General features: G+C 34.4%; 1 protein-coding gene across 1 annotated transcript in view; it reads left to right on the forward strand.

The window, feature by feature from the left end:
* The first annotated feature begins 231 nt into the window (after positions 1–231).
* The window catches only part of LOC149575644 (borneol dehydrogenase, mitochondrial-like), a 60,875-nt gene continuing 41,626 nt past the window's right edge, over positions 232–19,480 (forward strand). The window contains exons 1-2 of the mRNA XM_089815408.1: positions 232–263; positions 7,215–7,696. Of these exons, the coding sequence (XP_089671534.1) occupies positions 232–263; positions 7,215–7,696 (514 nt within the window). The remainder of the gene's footprint in view (positions 264–7,214; positions 7,697–19,480) is intronic.

Below are 19,480 nucleotides of genomic sequence, written 5' to 3' on the forward strand. Positions count from 1 at the left end.
TTATCTTCATTTAAAAATTCTCGAAACTTGGACTTGGAATACTATAGCCAAAAGTACAAAGAACGTGTGATGTTTGATTTTTTTTTCTTGTATTGAGGCATTTTGCATTTATTTTTAAATAAAAGCGTTTCTCTATTGTGTATTGTGTATCACATTGAAACTTCTAAATCTGTTTTTTTTTCTGAGCTATTTTGCAAGGCATACCAATTTTTAGTTTCCTCAAGGATGTCTATGGCGGTAGTAGCAGCTAATCTAAGCAGAAGGTGATTTCTTTAATCTAAGCAGAAGGTTAGGCTCCTTGCACAAAGTCCCTTGGTGGAGGATTGGTTGTGATAGAGTCTCTTGTTCCTTCAATTCATCATCACTTTGTAATATCAGTGCTCCTCTTGTAACTTGTTTGTTATCATTTCGATGCCATGAATCTTCTTCTTCAAATTTAACATCCCTGCTAATGATCAATTTCTTTGAAACAGGGTTATACAATCTATAAGCTTTTGATGCTTCATTGTAACCAATAAAGATACATTTTTCACTTTTATCATCCAATTTTCTTCTAAATTCAAATGGCACCAATGAATAAGCAACACATCCAAAAACTCTAAAATGTGATACATTATGTTTCTTCCCATTCCATACTTCTTGTGGAATTGTGTTATTAACACTCTTTGTAGGACTCCTATTTAAGATGTATACAACACATGCTACTACTTCTGCCCAAAACTCATTGGATAGATTTTTTGCCTTCAACATGCTCCTTGCTATTTCTAGTATGATTATGTTCTTCCTCTCTACAACATCATTTTTTTGTGGTGTGCACCTTGTGGTAAACTACTTAATTCCATGAAATCTACAAAATTCTAGAAACTCGTTAAAACTGAATTCACCACCTCTATCAGATCATAATACCTTGATGTAGGGACCACTTTTTTTTCAACCAAAGTTTTAAAATCCTTGAATTTTTCAAAAGCTTCACTCTTTTGTTTGAGAAAGTATATCCAAGTCTTCATGCTAAAATCATCAATAAATGTTACGAAATATATATTTCCTCCTAAAGATGGAGTTTGCATAGGTCCACATATATCAGTGTGAACTAATTCCAATGGTGCTCTTGCTTTATATGAACCTCCTACTGGGAAGCTTTCTTTATGTTGTTTTGCCAATATACAACTTTCACATGAACTTGGTGGTTGCACTATTTGAGGCAATCCTTTCACCATATTTTTCTTTTGTAACAAGCTCAAAGCATCAAAATGAAGATGACCATACCTCAAATGCCATAGCCATGACTGATTTGAGAATACTGTCTTGAAACTAACTTCTTTTCCTCCTTGAATGCAATGAATTTGGAGGGGAAACATTTGATTTTGTGTCATGTTGATCCTTGCAATTAACTTGCCACTAGGATTTCTATTCAAGATTGTGCAAACATCATTATTAAAAGAAACTTTGTAACCCTTTTGTACTAGCTGACCAACACTCATGAGATTATGTTTTAATCTAGGCACAAAATACACATCAAGAATATATCTTTTTCCTCCGTTTTTTATCGAGACATTTATAACACCTTTTCCCATTACAAAGACTTTACTGTCATTTCCTAGCTTTACTTCAGATTTTATAGAAACATCCAAGCTAGCAAAATAATCTTTATTTCCAGTCATATGGTCACTACATCCGCTATCTAGGAACCATATATCACTAGAACTAGTTATGAATAAACTTCCTGAATTTTTATCAGATACATTTGAGTAATTAGTACCATTTTTTTCAATATCCTCTTATTTATTTCTGCATTCACTTTCAATATGACCAAATCTCTTACAATAATGACACTAAATTCGAGATTTTTCAAACCTTGATGATGGGTGTTGGAATGAACTTCTGCCACATCCTCTATTCAAACTCTGAATGGATTGATTTGTTCTTTCTTCTTGATTTGGACTTCCACATCCATCTATGCTTCTACCTCTTCCTCTTCCTCTGTAGTTTGATCTTCCTCTTCCTCTGCCAAAAGATACCTGTGATCTAAAAGCATTCTCTAAAGAAGAATTGTTATTTCTATTCATTCTTGATTCATGAGATAATAGTGAACCCATTAACTCATCAATAGAGAGTATTGTCAAATCCTTAGATTCTTCAATGGCAACAACAATGGCATCAGATTTTCTAGGCAAACTACGAAGTATCTTAAATTAACAACTTTTTGATCTATCAAATCATCACCATATGATCTAATCTGATTAACCACATTCATTATTTGATTTGGAAATTGATCAACTGAGTTTGAATCCTTCATATGCAAATTTTCAAAATCATGCCTTAAAGTTTGCAATTTAGGAATCTTAACTTTTGATGTCCCTTGATATGTTGTTTTTAAAATATCCGATGCAATTGTAGACTTTTTAGCTATAGAAACCTTAGGAAAAATTGATTCATCTAAAGATTGTTGAATTAGAAACAACGCTTTAGCATCCTTTTTCTTGTTATCTTGTAATTTATCCTTTTCATCTTGTGATAATGTAGACTCATCTTGTGGTTCAATAAAACCCTTATCAATAAGATCCCATATCCCTTGAGAACAAAATAATGTTTTCATTTTTATAGCCCAAAATTCATTATCTTTACCAGAAAATATTGGAATTTGTGGTTGAGCTATACTACTTCTTGAAGCCATATTAATACACACAGTTACAACTACATCTAACAATTTTAAACTTTTCTTTACAAAGAAAATTCACCAAACACGTCTAAGCCAATGACATATAGCTTAAACAAACAACAACATAATTTTTATTTTCCCCTTTTAACAAATTTTTTACTCATTATACTTCACTCCATAAAATCAGCTCATACATTCTCCCAAACATTAAACTGGCATCTTTTCTTCTCTAGATCTTCGCAGCCACTAATCTCCAACTTTAGAAGCTTATGATCTGCAATAAAGAAAACATTAAAGACCTCATTCACTGCTATAGTAGATATAATACATTTCATTGCCTTATTGCCTTGCTAAAATACATTGCATAAGCCTCTATTTACAGAGGTCTGAGAACTCTCTAGAATACAAACCAAACTTATTACACATGTTATAATATATTATAATATTGCATATAATTAAATATGGGTGGCTATGTTGTCGTTGGAATGGCTGAGATGACTCATTATCTGCTACTGACTGAGAGTGGGAGGTGAGCAATTACTACAGTCAACTAGAGTGTGGGCTGCTAACGGTGGACAATTACAAGAAATTAATATTCCCAACATAGGGTTGGGTTTTCCAACATTGAGGGTTTCGAATATTTCGCACAACATAGGTCACCATCTCTTTTCTTGATTTACTCTCTATAAATTTAGTTGTTTTTAATTGAAATGCACAACTTCATTTTATTTTTTGTCATGTGTATAATTTAAAACACATTTTAAAGTAAAATTCAGTTTACATTTAATATATCAATTCAATTTACATTTATCACAGTCACCCCAACCTAAATAAAATAAAAAACAATTTAGACAAGAGCTCTTGATGAGCAATAGTCCCTGCTTTTTGGAAGAGAAGGAACCACTACTCATGAAACATGGATCAATAAGTTTGACTAAAAAATTACACAATTGAATAATGATAGTAATATCACAAGAATTTTTTTAGTTAAGCTTTTAATTATGTCTTAACCTTATTTTTAGATAAAATCTAACTATTAATCTTTAAAAAAATTATGATTTTAAAATTTTAAATAATTTAAAAATTTTATTTTGAATTTTAAACTTGTACAAGCATCTCTTTTCATAAATTGGAAGTGTTGGGAGTATGAGGTGGAGAGTTTGAAATGACAATACTAACAAAAAATAAAAAGATTCTTATGAAGTGTAAAATAAAAATGATTTAAAATAATTAAATACTTTCAAATATTGAATCATTTGAAAATATATATATATTAAAGAAGGAAATTTCAAATATTTAATGTTTTATAATAGAACCATTTTTAAAGATAATTTTTATATTTAATTGTATAGTTTAAAATTCTATAATAAAAATACGCTTTAAAGTAAAAAGTCAGACTTTGTTTTACAGTTAAAACATTTTTAATTACTAAAAAAATCAACATATAACATAAATTAATTAATTAAATTTTTATAATATTTTTTAAGAATAAGATAGTAATACTTTTTTAAAATATTGTAGAAATATGCCTTGAACAATTAGTTCCTTCTATAGGACATGTTAAAAATTATAAACAAATTAAAGGTGAAAAACTAAATTTTTCTCCTGATAAATAAATCCTCTAAAGTTTGTTAAAAGAAAATTCTTTTAATTATCTTAAGCTATTAATCCAAATGTCAAATGTTAGGCATTCATTTACTCAGGCATCTTAAGCTATTTGTGAAAAATTTAGTCATTCTTCTATTTGCAAATGTCAAATGTTAGGTGTTAAGTACATTCATTTACTCGGGCATCTTAAGCTATTTGTGAAAAATTTAGTCATTCTTCTATTTGCAATTAGTGATCTGGATAATTCAATCAGTAAAAAATCTAACCCATCAGCAAAATTGACGTGGTTATTTACAACCTCCATCGATTTAATGGTTGACATCAGCAAAATATCTACGTGTGAGGACAAAGAAGCTTCAATGGTAATCAAGTGCTTTTGCCCCAAAATGTCAACTGTTCAAAAGTTACACATCTGAACCAACCATGCAAAGAACCCAGCTAATTTGGATCTATCCAAAGCATTAATGAGGCTGTACATTATTTCAGCGTAATTAAAAGAACCCAACTAATTTGGATCTATCCAAAGCATTAATGAGGCTGTACATTATTTCAGCGTAATTAATTCTATGTGATGTCACAAGAAAGGATTTGTTTTGTTAAATTAAAATATCAAATCAAATCTGACAAGAACATTAATTGTATTTTTATCTCTTGCATTTTAGTTATAAGGTGAGCATAATTAGATTCTTATTTTTGTTTTTTTTCAATTTTTTTCAATTTAAGAAAATAGATTTTATCCCCAAAAAATTAATTCTTAATCAATGAGAAAAAAAAAAATCTTCTCTTAAATAAATTTTAAAATATAAAGTCTAAAACTTTAGCAAACTCATGTTTGGTGAAAAAACCAAATAGAAGGGGGTCAAACAAATACATTAGAATAAAACAACACAACTTTGACAAAGTAAAAATTATCCTATGAAAAAAAAAACAATTTGCATTTATTTTTAAATAAAAGCGTTTCTCTATTGTGTATTGTGTATCACATTGAAACTTCTAAATCTGTTTTTTTTTGTGAGCTATTTTGCAAGGCATACCAATTTTTAGTTTCCTCAAGGATGTCTATGGCGGTAGTAGCAACTAATCTAAGTAGAAGGTGATTTCTTTAATGTTGTTTTCAATTCTCTTATTATAATTTTATTTTTAAGAGAAGGCTGTACATTTAAACTTAATTCTTATATTAAAAAGTATTAAATAAAGTAAGCATATTTTTACAATATATGAAATATCCAAAATGTTTATGTGTGTGTGATTGAGTAAGATCCTAAACCTTGATGGTAAAAACTGGAACACAATCATCATTGGGTATGATCTCAAACGTTGATGGTAAAAAATTGAAACCCAATCACACCCAGATACACATTTAACAATTATTAAATAATCAAATCAATTTACTTTCTCCAATCTTAATTCTTGGACCATTTATGATAATTAATTTATACTGATTTCTTGATTTCATATCATTTCTAAGATTTATAAATAATTGAAATTTCTATATATATATATATATATGATATTTATAAATAATTGAAATTTCTATATGATTTCTGCCATGGTGATCGTGATGATAATTATCTCGTTATTTTTAACTCCAATGTTTCATATTGTTTATAATTGCCCATATATTTATATATGATAGCATCAATTGTAGCATACAACAGGTGCTTATGTATATATTCAGTTATAAATATATATGTATTTTTTTTTTATACTGCTTGGAGCAGGGGGTTTCTTTTATACATGGAACCTCATGCTGCCTTTGCCCCTATAAAAAGGTCATGTTGGTAACAATTGTTACAATTATTCGACATAATATACTCAGAATCAGCCTTTAATTACAATTAGAATGGAAGCGTATTTCAACTTGAAAACTTCAAGTAGAGCAAGGCATTTTTACTTTTGGTCTGTTCTACATCAAAGCTTAATGTTTTGAGCTATGATTATACCACTTTGATAAATCTTATCAAATGATTAAAATTGAAGTATTTATTCTTGAATAAAACTTTAGTTTGTAAGTTTAAAACATATAGGAGATAAGATCTAGTATTTAAAAGCATTCTAATGATTGACATGGTAGTTATTAATTTGATATTTATATTCGTTGATTTGATATCCAATATTATTTTACAATATTATATCAATAGTTGTGACTTTAAATTTCATTTTACTAGATAATAATCAGTATCTATAACTGAACCAAACTTGTCCCTTTAAGCAAACAATTGTGTGATATCTCATCATCTGCACAAGTATGGGTGTTGGATGTGAAGTCCAACTCTTCATTTCATCTTCTTATTTCTTGTTTGACCCGCACCTTCTGTTGAAGACTATTGTATAAATATAAGAGCAAAACCTTACGTATGTAAGTTGTAAGCTGCAATGACTGAATAAATAATTAGCCCTGTTCTCTGTGTAGACGTAGCTACAAGTTTGAACCACGATAAGTCCTGTTTTTTGTCTTTATTTGTGTGTTCTCAATTACTCTCTTAAATTAACAATGGGTGTCCTTAATGCAGCATTATTGGTCTCATTTTTTTCTGGATTGATTTAGATACCTCAACAAAAGATATACCCCAACGTGAAATCATATTTAATAATATGACATTAAAACCTTAGTTATAAGTAAGAAATTTCTATAAGAAATAAAAGGGATATGAAATTTCAAAGCACCGAATTAGTATGCTGAATTACTAAAACCCCTCCATTAAATTTTAATTAGTTATATGTACTTTTCTGATTATTCATTACATTTTTAGCTTTGCTTGGAAGCAGCATATAACAATCCCTTTGAACTTACTGGCCTCGTTTTGGCTATACTTGGCAATTTATGATAATTGACATTGAAACTCTACTGAATTATTAAACATGCATACAACATTAATAAGAGAGAGAATGGAAGTGTCTTTAGCTACATTTTTCAAAGCTGATTATAAACTGATTATATAAACAGATTAGAAGGAAAGGTTGCAATAATCACAGGCGGCGCATCAGGAGTAGGAGAAGCTGCAGTTGGGCTCTTTACAAAACACGGAGCTAAAGTCATTTTGGCTGACATTGTTAAAAGGGTAGAGCAGACATTTTCCTCAGATGTAACATACATCCATTGTGATGTGAGCAAAGATGAAGATGTAAGTGCAGCTGTGGACTTGGCCATGAAAAAACATGGCAAACTGGACATAATGTTAAACAATGCAGGAATCATTGATAAGAAAACAATTAAGGCCGCGGAGTGTGACATGGAGGAGTTTCAGCGAGTGATGAATGTAAACCTAAAAGGAGTAATGCATGGAATCAAACATGCAAGCCGAGTTATGATCCCAAACAAAGAGGGCAGCATAATTTCTACAGCGAGCATTGCAGGGATATTTGGTGGAACGGCTTCATATTCATACACAGCTTCTAAGCATGCAGTCATTGGTCTTACCAAGCAAGGTGCGGCTGAGATGGGAAAATATGGCATCAGAGTGAATTGTGTTTCTCCATCTGGCTTTGCATCGCCTTTCACATTGGAATACTCTGGGAAGAATACGAAGAATGTAGAAGAGAGCGAGGTGGAGTGGGTGGCATTTTGTAACAGCATATCCAAATTGAAGAACCATACTCTTAAGACACGTGATATTGCAGAGGCTGCTTTGTATTTGGCCAGTGAAGAAGCTAAGTTTGTGAGCGGCCATAATCTTGTGGTGGATGGAGGGTTCACAGTCGTAAACCATGAATGGGGTCTCTACTAAAATATATGAAGAAGCCCAATAAAAGTAAATTTCATTTTGGTGGTGCTGATCCCTTTGCAAAATAGTAAGAAAGACAAATTTGGTACTTTTTTAAACGGTCTATTTCGGTTCCTTGTTGTAAATTGGCTGGTGTGTAAGTTGTTTGATCTTTTCTAGTTGTTTATAAAGCTGTTTTTGAAGGTTCAGAATCCTTTAAAATCAGGGATATCTAATACAAATAAGTTTTTTAGTTCAATTATCTGTAGAATTTCGATAAAAAAATTTAATCACACTCACAGATCCATCATCTTGAAGAGGAAAAATTTAATAACAAGTATTTTCTAATTCAATTTTGTGTGTTTTTTAAATTGATATATTAGATTAACCCCAATGATCTATCATGAAAATTGTGACAATTTATTAAAAATAAATATACATATTTATTAAATAATATTATTATATATATTATATTTATAATATACTTGTATTTTTTTTATTAAATTAAGAATGTTATAAATATTTTTATTGTTTTATTTTCTAATTTTGATTCTGCTGCATTTGGTGTTTTTGATGGCTTTTGTTTCTCATTTTCAAAAGTTTCATCATGGCTATGAATTGTGATAGAAAATGTTTTTAAAATAGATTTTCTTATAATAAAGAGTTACAATTGTTCTAATTGATAATTATGTAAAACATGGAGAATTGAAATAGGATTGGTCATCCATCAATTCACACATGTATTATATTCTTCATAATTCTATCACTAACCTATTCTTTGAACTCAAAACCAATAGCTAATTTTGTGATATTTCAATCATTTTAGTGCAACCATGATAGAACTTAAGGGCAAATGTACTATTATGAATGGTGTTGTTGACCTGGATGTGCACATTTTGTCCTATCCAGTAAATCTTTAAATATGTGCACAAAGGTTCATCGTCAAGCCTCATGAAGAGCCTTGCAAATTGGTCCCTTGTTTGGGCATATTCTTTGTAAGTAGTGGATATTTTTCCCTCCCCTCGTCTCTATATATAAATGATAAAAAATGTGGAAATATAGATGAACTCAAAGATAATTTGTCTCGTGAAATACTATTATAACATAATATGTACAAAATAATTTAATAGTTAAAATCTTTCAAATAAATGCAATTGGTACATGGCACAAAGAAGATGAATTGAAGAGGCCATTGGCATATGAGGGAGAGGAAAAACGATACAATTTAGATTCCACTTCCTTAGAGTAAAACCAAATTCAAAAGAAATGATCATACATAGAAAGAGAAAAGTTAGAATAGTCAAGAGTGTGAAGGTGTGAATGAATAGTGAATACTTAATATTATATGATAACACATGAAGAAGACATGTACATAACATGTATGAGCTATAGACATCAATTACCAACAATTATATTATATCAGTTATTCTATAATTGCAAGTACCTACACTTTAAATGTATTATCATGCCAACATTCTTCCACCTCCCCCAGCATCTCGCCTCCCCTCTCTTTTCCCCAATACACTGACCCCAAAAAACATCAGATCCACTTTGTCGTAGGGACTTCCCGTAAGGCTTACATAAATAAACATATTGATTACATATCATGAATATATATTTTGATAAAATATTTTTCCAAAGAAGCAAATATTGAGCCAAGTGAGGCTCCATGGGGATAGAATCTTGATGCTTGTAAAGTTGTACCTTTGAGCTATTTTTAAAAAGCCCCAATCCGAAACTCTTGAATCATAGTCTTGAATTATTCAACAATTATTACTAAGAGACATGAAAAAACCCCATCATTGTCTAATAACGATGAAGGAGTATACATCTTGATCATATTCTCTAAAGCTTGTTGGAAAACAATCCATATTCAGCTCAACACTACATCCCAAACTTTATTTGCAAAGTATAACCTTCACAATGTATACACTCTTCATATTTATCATTATCAATAATAAAAACAAAATGAAAACCTAATAGAAAAACTACCAAAATTTTTTTCTTATGTAGAACACATCTTAAAATAAGACGCTGACTTGAGATGATAGAAATTTATCCATCCTCTAGTGCCACCAGCCTATGTTAGACTTTCCCTCCAAAAGTAATACAAGATAAAGTAATACAATCACAAAGAACCCAATCACAAATATTCATATGACACTTCTAAACGAACCTTTTTACAAGATAATCATAAAAGACCTTAGTGACATCAAATCAAATCTCCATGATAAAGACTATGACTTCAATCCCTTATTTCAATTATGCTATTTTTATTAATTAAAGAATTTATTTTTGCCTATAATTGTTTCGATACTAAAACTTCTCATATATATAGAACCATGTATCCTTATTTAGGAATAGCTATGCCTTTGTTAAAATTATCACAGGCTTCAAAAGATGAAAATGCATCTTTTGTTTGTAGAACATAACCTCACGTGTCTAAAAGCCCTAATGAAACTAAACATAGACCTCACATTTATCTTCACTTTTTCAGACAAATTCTTAAAGTTTGGTAATGAATAAGGTTTCGAACTAAATATGTCCCAAATCTTTCTACTCTATCTTTTGTAGATTGATGTAGTTTTCTTCATACAAGTCAACTCAAAGTACAATCGTAAACTCAAAGTACAATCTTAGTAGGCCTCCACCATACTTATGTGCTTAATATATATGTAAATAAACTTTTGTGCACAATGAATTTTCTAATTAATAGGAGAAGAAATATTTTCTTGAGTCCAACTAGGCCTCCACTATACTTATGTGCTTAATATATATGTAAATAAACTTTTGTCCACAATGAATTTTCTAATTAATAGGAGAAGAAATATTTTCTTGAGTCCAACTAGTGCTTAACAGGAGGAATTTTAAATATATAGATTTATGTTTTGTGTGAGACTATGGAAGAATTCTTCAATAATACTGAGGAAGGTATGAATAATTATTTGATGCACATTTTACAATTATTTCATTTCATTTGGCGGCAACATTGTAGAGTCCTCCCAACATTCAACATCTCCAGACTTATAACAATTTATCATGAATCGTGCTAGCTTTGATATCTACGAATGTGATCAAATAGTAAAAGCTTGATGATATTATTGGATAACATATCAACAAGATTTGTGGTTGGTTTAAACATCATATTTAAAAGTATTAAATAGTCAAAATTAACTAATTTAGTTATAAATGTATTTACGAGTTGTGAGGATTTTGAGTGTTCTGCTAGGGTTTCTTGTTTCATGCGAACTTCCAATTTTCTTATGTACGGCTCTTCGTCTGAGCTTCCTTTCTGTACTCACCACTTGTCACATCGCATTTACTGCGGAAGCTTTTAGGCTAGGATATAAAAGCTTTGGCCAACAGTGAACCAGTTGTTTCTAGTGTTCAGGCTGCTGCTTCAAACTACCATGGTGCCACCACAAAACAAACGCCCTTGCAAATTTGTCCCGAAGGTTTTTCATGAGGTAATCCTGACATTATCCTTCCTTTGCAAGAATTTGATGTTGCATGTGACCAGTTAGAACAATATACCTTGATAGGTTATTTTGTGGGTAGGACTCCTCTTGAAGCTATGCTCTGAGAATGGGTTAACAAGAGTTGGACTCCTCATGGACTCCACCTTGATTCTATGCAAAATCTTACCAAAGGTTTTTTTTTTTTTTCACTTTGCTACCCTGTTGCAAGCAGATGCGATCTTTAACAACAGACCTTGGTCTATGTGTTCTTCTCTGCTTGCTTTTCAAAAATGGTCACGAGACTTCATAGTCTCAGATGATAAAAAGCTTAGGGTTCATGTGTGGGTTGAGTTCCCAGGTCTACCCCTGCCATGCTAGTCTTTCATTGAGTCAATTGCCAAAGTCCTTGGAAAAATTGTCATCAAGGAGCTTGAGAATTTTTTTAATGCTCACTCATAGCGACGTTTTTGCATCGAGGTTGATCTTTCCAAGGATCTTAAGGATTCTATGGAAATCTAGATTGGGGCTCAAACCTTCTCCCAGAAGGTGCTTTACTTGAACCTCCCCAACACCTGTTATAGGTGCTAGTCCATGGAACACAAGATCAAGGATTGCCCTTTGGCTACGCCTAGGGTCAAGTCCACACCTAAAGAAGCGCCTGCCAAACAGGCCGAAGGAAAAAAGGAAGAATGGGTTACTGTTGGGCGCAAGGGCAAGGTTACCTTCAATCCCTTGTCCCCCAAGCAATCTTATGCGGCAGTCACAGCGGTTCCTCCTATCCCCACAGGAATGTCAATTCCAACCAATGTAGGGATGCAAGCAGCTTTCAGAGAACCTACTTTGGGGGTTTCACAAGTTTCAGACCCTGCTGGTACGTAGGGGATAAAGGTGGCCGCTAAGGCTTCTGCCTTGGCTAGGGTTCATACTCCTCTTGCTACTTCTTCCATAGTGCCACCAGCAACACGACATTCTCATAGTCCTCATAGATGTGCAGAGGTACCAGAGGTGAAACAACAGGCTGTAAGTTCAGAGGTATTTTTGTTTGACTTCAACCAAGTTTCTACCTTCTTGCAAAATAACAACTCCTCTCTTGAGGACGAGGATGATATAGAAGAGTTTTCATTAACTTCCTATCATGGAATGTTCGAGGTCTCATAGACCTCCCCAGAAAGTACTATGTCCGGGATGCCCATCATAGACTTGGCAATTTAGATTTTCTCTATCTGCAAGAAGTTAAGATTTTTGGTTTCATGCTTTCTTCGACGTGCCACGTCATTTGGCAGGATGGCGTTATGTTTTCCTCTCAACTCAAAGCTAGCCGAGGTGGTGTAGCTGCTCTCTTATCACCTCACCTTTATTCTACTATTATTTCGCACGGTTCTGACCCCACGCATAGAATTATTTGGTTCTTGCTTTCCATTAACAATCATTCTTTTGGGGTCATTAATGTTTATGCTTCCAATGCTGTTGTGGAAAGATCCCAGATGTGGGCCTGGCTGGCTGACAATTTTCCTCCAGCTACTTGGGTCATGTGTGGGGACTTCAATATGGTTGAAGTGGCCTCTAACAAAGACAAAATTCTACCTTTTCGTTGGACAGCTAGGGAAAGAGAAGCCTGGTACTACATGCACAATATATTGGACCTTTTTTATCCCAATACCAACCGTTGCTAGGATAGTGGGGTTTGGCACACTTGGTCCAACTTTCGAGTTGGCCCTGACCACATTTTAAAATGTCTTGATCGTGCTATGATCACTGCACAATCTTTTTTCTTTTTTTCTGAGGATCGAGATTTACCTATCATTCCCCTACCAGATGTGATGTTATTTGACCACTATCCCATTTATTTTGTCATTTCTTGGCAAACAGTTGTCTCGAAGGTGGTCAAGTCTCAGTTCTTCCTCAACATGTCTATGATGATGCATGCTTCCACCATCTCACACATCCTACATGTTTAGAATTTGGAGCCATGTCTGCATTCTCAAAGGGGATGGATTCAATGGTGGAATGATGCCAATTCCATAATTGCTTGGTTCCTACGCATCTATGGCATCAATTGGCAATGTTCAGAAAATAGTCATATGAAGTCAACACCCTTTCCCTCAAAATAACCTCTGAGGCTCTCATCCTCAATCCCTTTGATGTGGATTTACAAATTCATCTTGCCAAGCTTCGCCATGACAAACAAATTGTTGATAAATATGCTACTAAAGGAGCCCAAATTAAAGCATGTCTCCACTGGTTAGAGGTTGGCGATAAAGCCTCAAAGGAGTTTTTTCAGGTTCTGTGAGCCCGTCATACCAATGTTGGGATTAAAAAGATCAAACAAGGAACTGTTGTTTTGTCTAGTCTCCCCGACATCCTGCAAGCATTTGTTCATCACTATGAGAACATGTTTGCTTCACAAGGAAATTCAATTGCTCAGGAGGAAGCTCTCAGAAAGTGTATCTCTATTACTCAAATCCACCTAGCAATTGAGCAATGTGCTTTCTATGAGCAACTTCTTTCCCTTTGAGACCTTAAAGAGGCAGTCTATTCCATGGCTAATGACAAGTCCCTTAGGTGTGATGGGTTTCCATGTGAATTTTACAAACACCTCTGGGAGCATACAGGTTTTGGTCTACACAATGTTTATCTTGAAGCCTATCATTCTAAAAGCTTAGGAGCCATTATAAATAAAGGAAATATCAAATTCATACCTAAAGTTGGTGATCCAAAGGACATATGCAATTGGAAACCCATTACCCTTCTAAATGTGTCTTATAAGATTATTGCCAAGGCACTCTCTCTCAAAATTAGGCACATGTTGCCTTTAATTGTGCGGCCAAAGAAAACTGGCTTCATCAAGTCCAGATATATTCTTGACAACATTATTGCTGTCTAGGAAGGCATGGAATGGGCTCGCAAGTCTAATCAGAAGGCTGTCTTTTTAAAGATAGATTTTGCTAAAGCCTATGATCGCATTGAATGGCCCTTCATCTTGGCTATGCTCCAGGCTCTGGGTTTTGGTCCCAATTTCCTTCAGTCTATAGAGATGCTCTTTGGAGATGCCAGTGCTTGCATTACCATCAATAATTCGCAATCTGAGGCTTTTGGACTTTTTTGTTCAATCGGGCAAGGTTGCCCTTTAGCTCTAGCACTTTATGTCCTTGCTGTTGAAGGTTTTGGCTATTTGCTAGCTCATTCTGTGTCTTCAAGACTGGTTCGTGGCATTTCCTTTCCTGAATCATCCTCCCAGTTAATCAATGGACACTTTGTTGATGATTCCTTTCTTACTTTTTTAGAGGACGAAGAAAACATCAATAATGCTTTAAGTTTCCTGGACACCTTTTGTCAAGCCTCTAGATCTGCCATTCAATGGCATAAAATGCTCTACTTCTGCCAGTCATTTTTGCCAGCTCCACCTTGGCTCAACCAGTTTGAGTGGAAATGGGTCACACATGGGGAAATCTTTTGCTTTCTTGGCATTCCTTTTGCTTTCCAAGCTTCACTTGTGGAACTTTGTAATGCTATGTTGGCCAAGATTAGCAAGAAGCTTGATTATTGGATCACAAAACTGCTCTCCCTTGCTGGGAAATTCTAGATTTGCTCAAAGATTATAGCGGCCACTCACGTGTATTATTCCTCCTGTTTGGCTCCCTCCAAAGCTTCATATCTGAAGTTAGAAAGATTTCTCACGGATTTTCTTTGGGCCTCTAGTTCTAATCATCATTGCTTTCACAAAGTTGCCTGAGATTTTTGTTGTGAAGCTAGAAAGATTTCTCACGGATTTTCTCTGGGCCTCTGGTTCTAATCATCATTGCTTTCACAGAGTTGCCTAAGATTTTTGTTATCTCCCAAAAGAATCTGGTGGTTTTGGCTTGCTTTCCACTTAGAAACAAGGCCTTTCTCTTTGTGCAAAATGGATTATTCGAGCTATTTCTGGAGATGAAGCCTGGAAGGTTATGGTTCAACATTGCATTTCTTCTGGCTTTCCTACTAACAGGCATGCGTGGAAGGGGATTGGTTTCCAAACCCTTCTCATCATGCGTGAGCTAGTGGCCATACAGGGCTCATTTGTCATCAAGAGCATATGGAAAGCTTGGGAAGCTATTGAGCCTTGGCTTCGTTGGGCTGGAGATGAGTTCTGCAATGGCCTCTTCTTGAATCAGCAGAACATTTGGTGGGCTCCCTTGTTTGCCATTTAGGGTACTCCCCTGGCCAAGACTCAAGGTGCCAGTGCTCTACATTTTTTCAAATTTGGCATCAGAACTCCTAAGGACCTCTTCTCAAGGGTCACCATGAGTTGTAGGACCTGGGAAGATATGCAAGTATAGTATCGCCTTATCCATTCAGTTTGGCAGACTTTTGACCTTCTACTCTCTTCCATCCCTGTGAACTTAGTTCATAAAGTGGGGATTCAGTCTGTTTGACCTTGGTGGCATGATTGGAAGTAGTATCCAGTCACTCCATTTTCCAATTATAAGCCAAATTTGGGATACAGATGGCTTTCGCCCCATCTTTCGATGGTGGACACACTCAACCAGAGATGGCATTTGCAATCTTCTCTTTCTCAATGGAGAAAATGTTTTGATACTATTTGGAATGCTATAATTGAACCCAAGATTGCTCATTTTGCTTGGTGCCTGGCCTTCCAAGGTCTTCCCTTGTGGCCTTGGCTCAAACACATTGGGGTTCTTGATCCTAGGTGCCCCTTTTGTAGACAACCAGAGTCTTTCTTGCATATTTTCTGGTTTTGTAATTGTGCTCAAAATTATTGGCACTGGATTCATGAATTTTTCATGCCATTCAAGCCTAAACTCTTTTCTTGGCACATGATCTTGTTGGGTGACTCCCCCATAATTCCTCAGAAGTTCGCCCAGATTTGGCATACCTTCAAAATGGAAATTTTGTTTTCTCTATGGAAAGATAGGAATGTTGTTCTTTTCACACACAGTTTTTTGGATGTTAACATTGCTATGTACACTAAGGCATGCATTTGTAATAATGTAATTATGCAGATTCAGGTGCAAGCTAACAAAGTTGCCCTTGAGGTAGCTCAGCTGCAGGAGCTGCTGAACCATTGGGGTAATGCTCGCTGTACTATTGCCAAAGTTCCTCCTGATGCCTCGGCAGATACCTCGATGCCTCATGGTCGTTGTCCTCGGCACCATTCCTCAGGTTGCCACTCGCACACTCTACTCTCCTAGGCTTCCCACCACCACTCTCCCAGTTGTGGTGATAGCAGATGGAGGTGCCGCTCAGCTTCCCCACTCCATGGTGGCTCTGGTTGGTCCTTGACTCCCCCTCCTGGTACTTGTCGGGTGCATTCTGGGAAGTGGCCTCGCCTAGACTTGGTGATCTCTCCTCCATGGCCAGAGGTTGAAGATGCAGAGGCTGCCACTGATCGTTTGGTTACTATTGTTGTTGATGGTGGCTGGACTATTCCTAGCCCACCCCCCAATCCTAGAGATGATTGGGGTTTTCATGATAAAGATGATCTACCACCCTTGGTTGGCATTGTTTTGGCAGCCTAAGGTTGCTTTGTATGTTTTCTTTTTATGAATAGTTTCTGTTTCCAGTTGTGGTTGTGTTTTTAGTCCAACTTTAGCCATGTGAACTCATTCACGGGGTGATTTTGTATCCCCTGACCCCTTTTTTGTGAATTGTAATCTTAGTATATTTTTTAATAGAAAAGGACTATTCATAAAAAAAAAAATCTAATTTTTAACAAGCTTAAAGATTTGTACATAATATTTTTGTGTTGGAATGTGTAATTTCCCTTCAAATGAATTGTAAAAGAATAGTAGAGGATTCTATAAATTCTTGGATTGAGAAATAGGGTTAAGTGAAGTTCTAGAAGTCATTTCTTTTTAGATAGTTCTAGAAAAGTCTATTTTTCCTATGTCGACTAATTTAGATATTTCTGGAAATGATCAAAGACCTCTATAAAATGAAATTAAAGGCTGCAGCCTTGGAAGACACTACTCATGCATTAACAAATATGAAAATTACACATTCCAACATTTTGAACAAGAAAACATCATTTACTATCAGTTTAACTATATATCACTTATTCTATAACTAGAAATAGCTATACTTTCAATGTAATACAAGAGAGTGGAGCTCATATTTAAAATATGCATCTACACACACAACTATAGAGAAAATTAAGTAATAAAAATAGGAGCAAAGTGGAGAAAGGAAAGGACAGAGAAGGTTTCATGGATTGCATAGGGATAGAAGAAACAATCCCATGTAGCAAGTCAATAGTCAAGGAAGAGATGTCAGTGCAAGAAGGGAGTGTAGGCGTGGGTGTTGGTCATCCTTAAACATCAGACATAGGAAAAAATCAAGCTTGAAAAAGTAAGTCAACTTTGAATATTTAATACTTTGGGCCTAGGAATCAAGCCTTAGTGTGTGATGTTTAAGTTGTCTAGTGGGTATAAGCCAAGTAGAAGAAGAAATTGGTCCAAAGGAAAGCCAAATGCGTTAAAGAGAGGTGGGAGGTCTTCTCCAAAAAGAGAAAGAGGAGAATTAAAGGTAATGAAGGATGAATAGATGACATGTCATTGAAGGCATTGAGTTTGCATTCAAGAATATTTATTAGAAATTAGAGGGAAAAAATTTAGAGGATATATTTGATAAGGAGGCAGGTTTTTGCAAGCCAAGATGTGTAAAGTGCATTTATTTTTCTTTGTATAAATTGAGCAATAAGTTAGAATGATTTTTTTACAATCAAATTTTTCATTACTAAAATTAGTAGTAGGAAGTCTTTGTACTTTTTTGTTTTGTACTAATCTATTAAAGTTGGCAAGAATTATATCTCTACACTAGATATTGAATGACATTTGTTGTGTGATAGGTCAACACATGATGGAAAGGTGGATCATACCTATAATAGAATCATAAGTTATAACCCAATATAATTTACATCACTTTTTGTACCATTTTCTTGGTGTTTTCTCTCATAGTTCTTATCCAAGCTCATTTTTAGCCTTTGTACTTCAAATTTGATGTCATATATGTTTTTATGGCGATTTTAACCTCTATCCTAAACTAAGGGAAAGTAATTCCTACTTTTTCATCCTATTTTGGGAGGAAAATGACACATAGTGGTGTGCTTGTCATAGATAATGACATTTCTTTGGATTAAGGTAAAAGCAAGCTTTACAAGGACCTTCAACCTAATAAGTATCAAGTTACATAAAGATTAAACATTAAAGCCCAATATTCAAGACTATGCTAGAAAATAGATAATTCATGACCAAAACCAGCATCCTAGACGATAGATCCAACAAAACAAAAGACTAGTAACCAAAACTAGACAAAAAAAAAAGAAAAAAAAAGACTACAACAGAAAACCAACATTAGGCCAACTCCTTAAGGCCCTAACCACCTTGAGCTTTATTACCTTAGGGTCCTCTTCATCGCTTTTCAAACCAACGATTGCTTCTTCTTGTTAGTCTTCCCCTATCCTTTTTCCTGGGCCCTCAGCCTCTTCCTCGCTTTGATCTTTTTCTAACTATTAACGTCCACTTTTAGCTCAATCTCTTCAAGGTCAATCTTGGTTTTGTCCACGAGCTTTTGAATAGAGGAGTGAATTTTCATATCCTTATCCTCGATCACTTTTTCCCTATAGATAATGACATTTTGTATTACCATTATCCCCCTCATTTGGGCCTGATTTTGAATATGTCAAAGTTAGATTCCTTTTAATTGTTCCTTGATCCCAATGTTTGTTAAAACATGGACCAAAAGAGATACTCACAAAGGAGCACTAATTAATAGAGGCTCTTAGCATTCAATTTATAGCCAATTACATAATAAATATTGGTCATGAGGTTAGCTACAATATTCATGACATGTAGTTGGAGATAAGATTGAGCTGGAGGTGGACCCGCTTGACTAGTTGGTTGGTCTTTGAGGACAATACTAACATAATTTATTTATTTTTCTAACATTGCCCCATAAGATAATTGTCAAATGTCTTAGATATTCCCCCATAATTTAGAAAACATGGGTCCTGGCTAGTAGCCTTGTTAGGTACCCATTTCTAATAACTAAAGAAG

Source organism: Cupressus sempervirens, chromosome 2 (assembly GCF_028749045.1).
Source record: "Cupressus sempervirens isolate cs-2001-9-10 chromosome 2, ASM2874904v1, whole genome shotgun sequence".
Classification (NCBI taxonomy): Eukaryota; Viridiplantae; Streptophyta; class Pinopsida; order Cupressales; family Cupressaceae; genus Cupressus; species Cupressus sempervirens.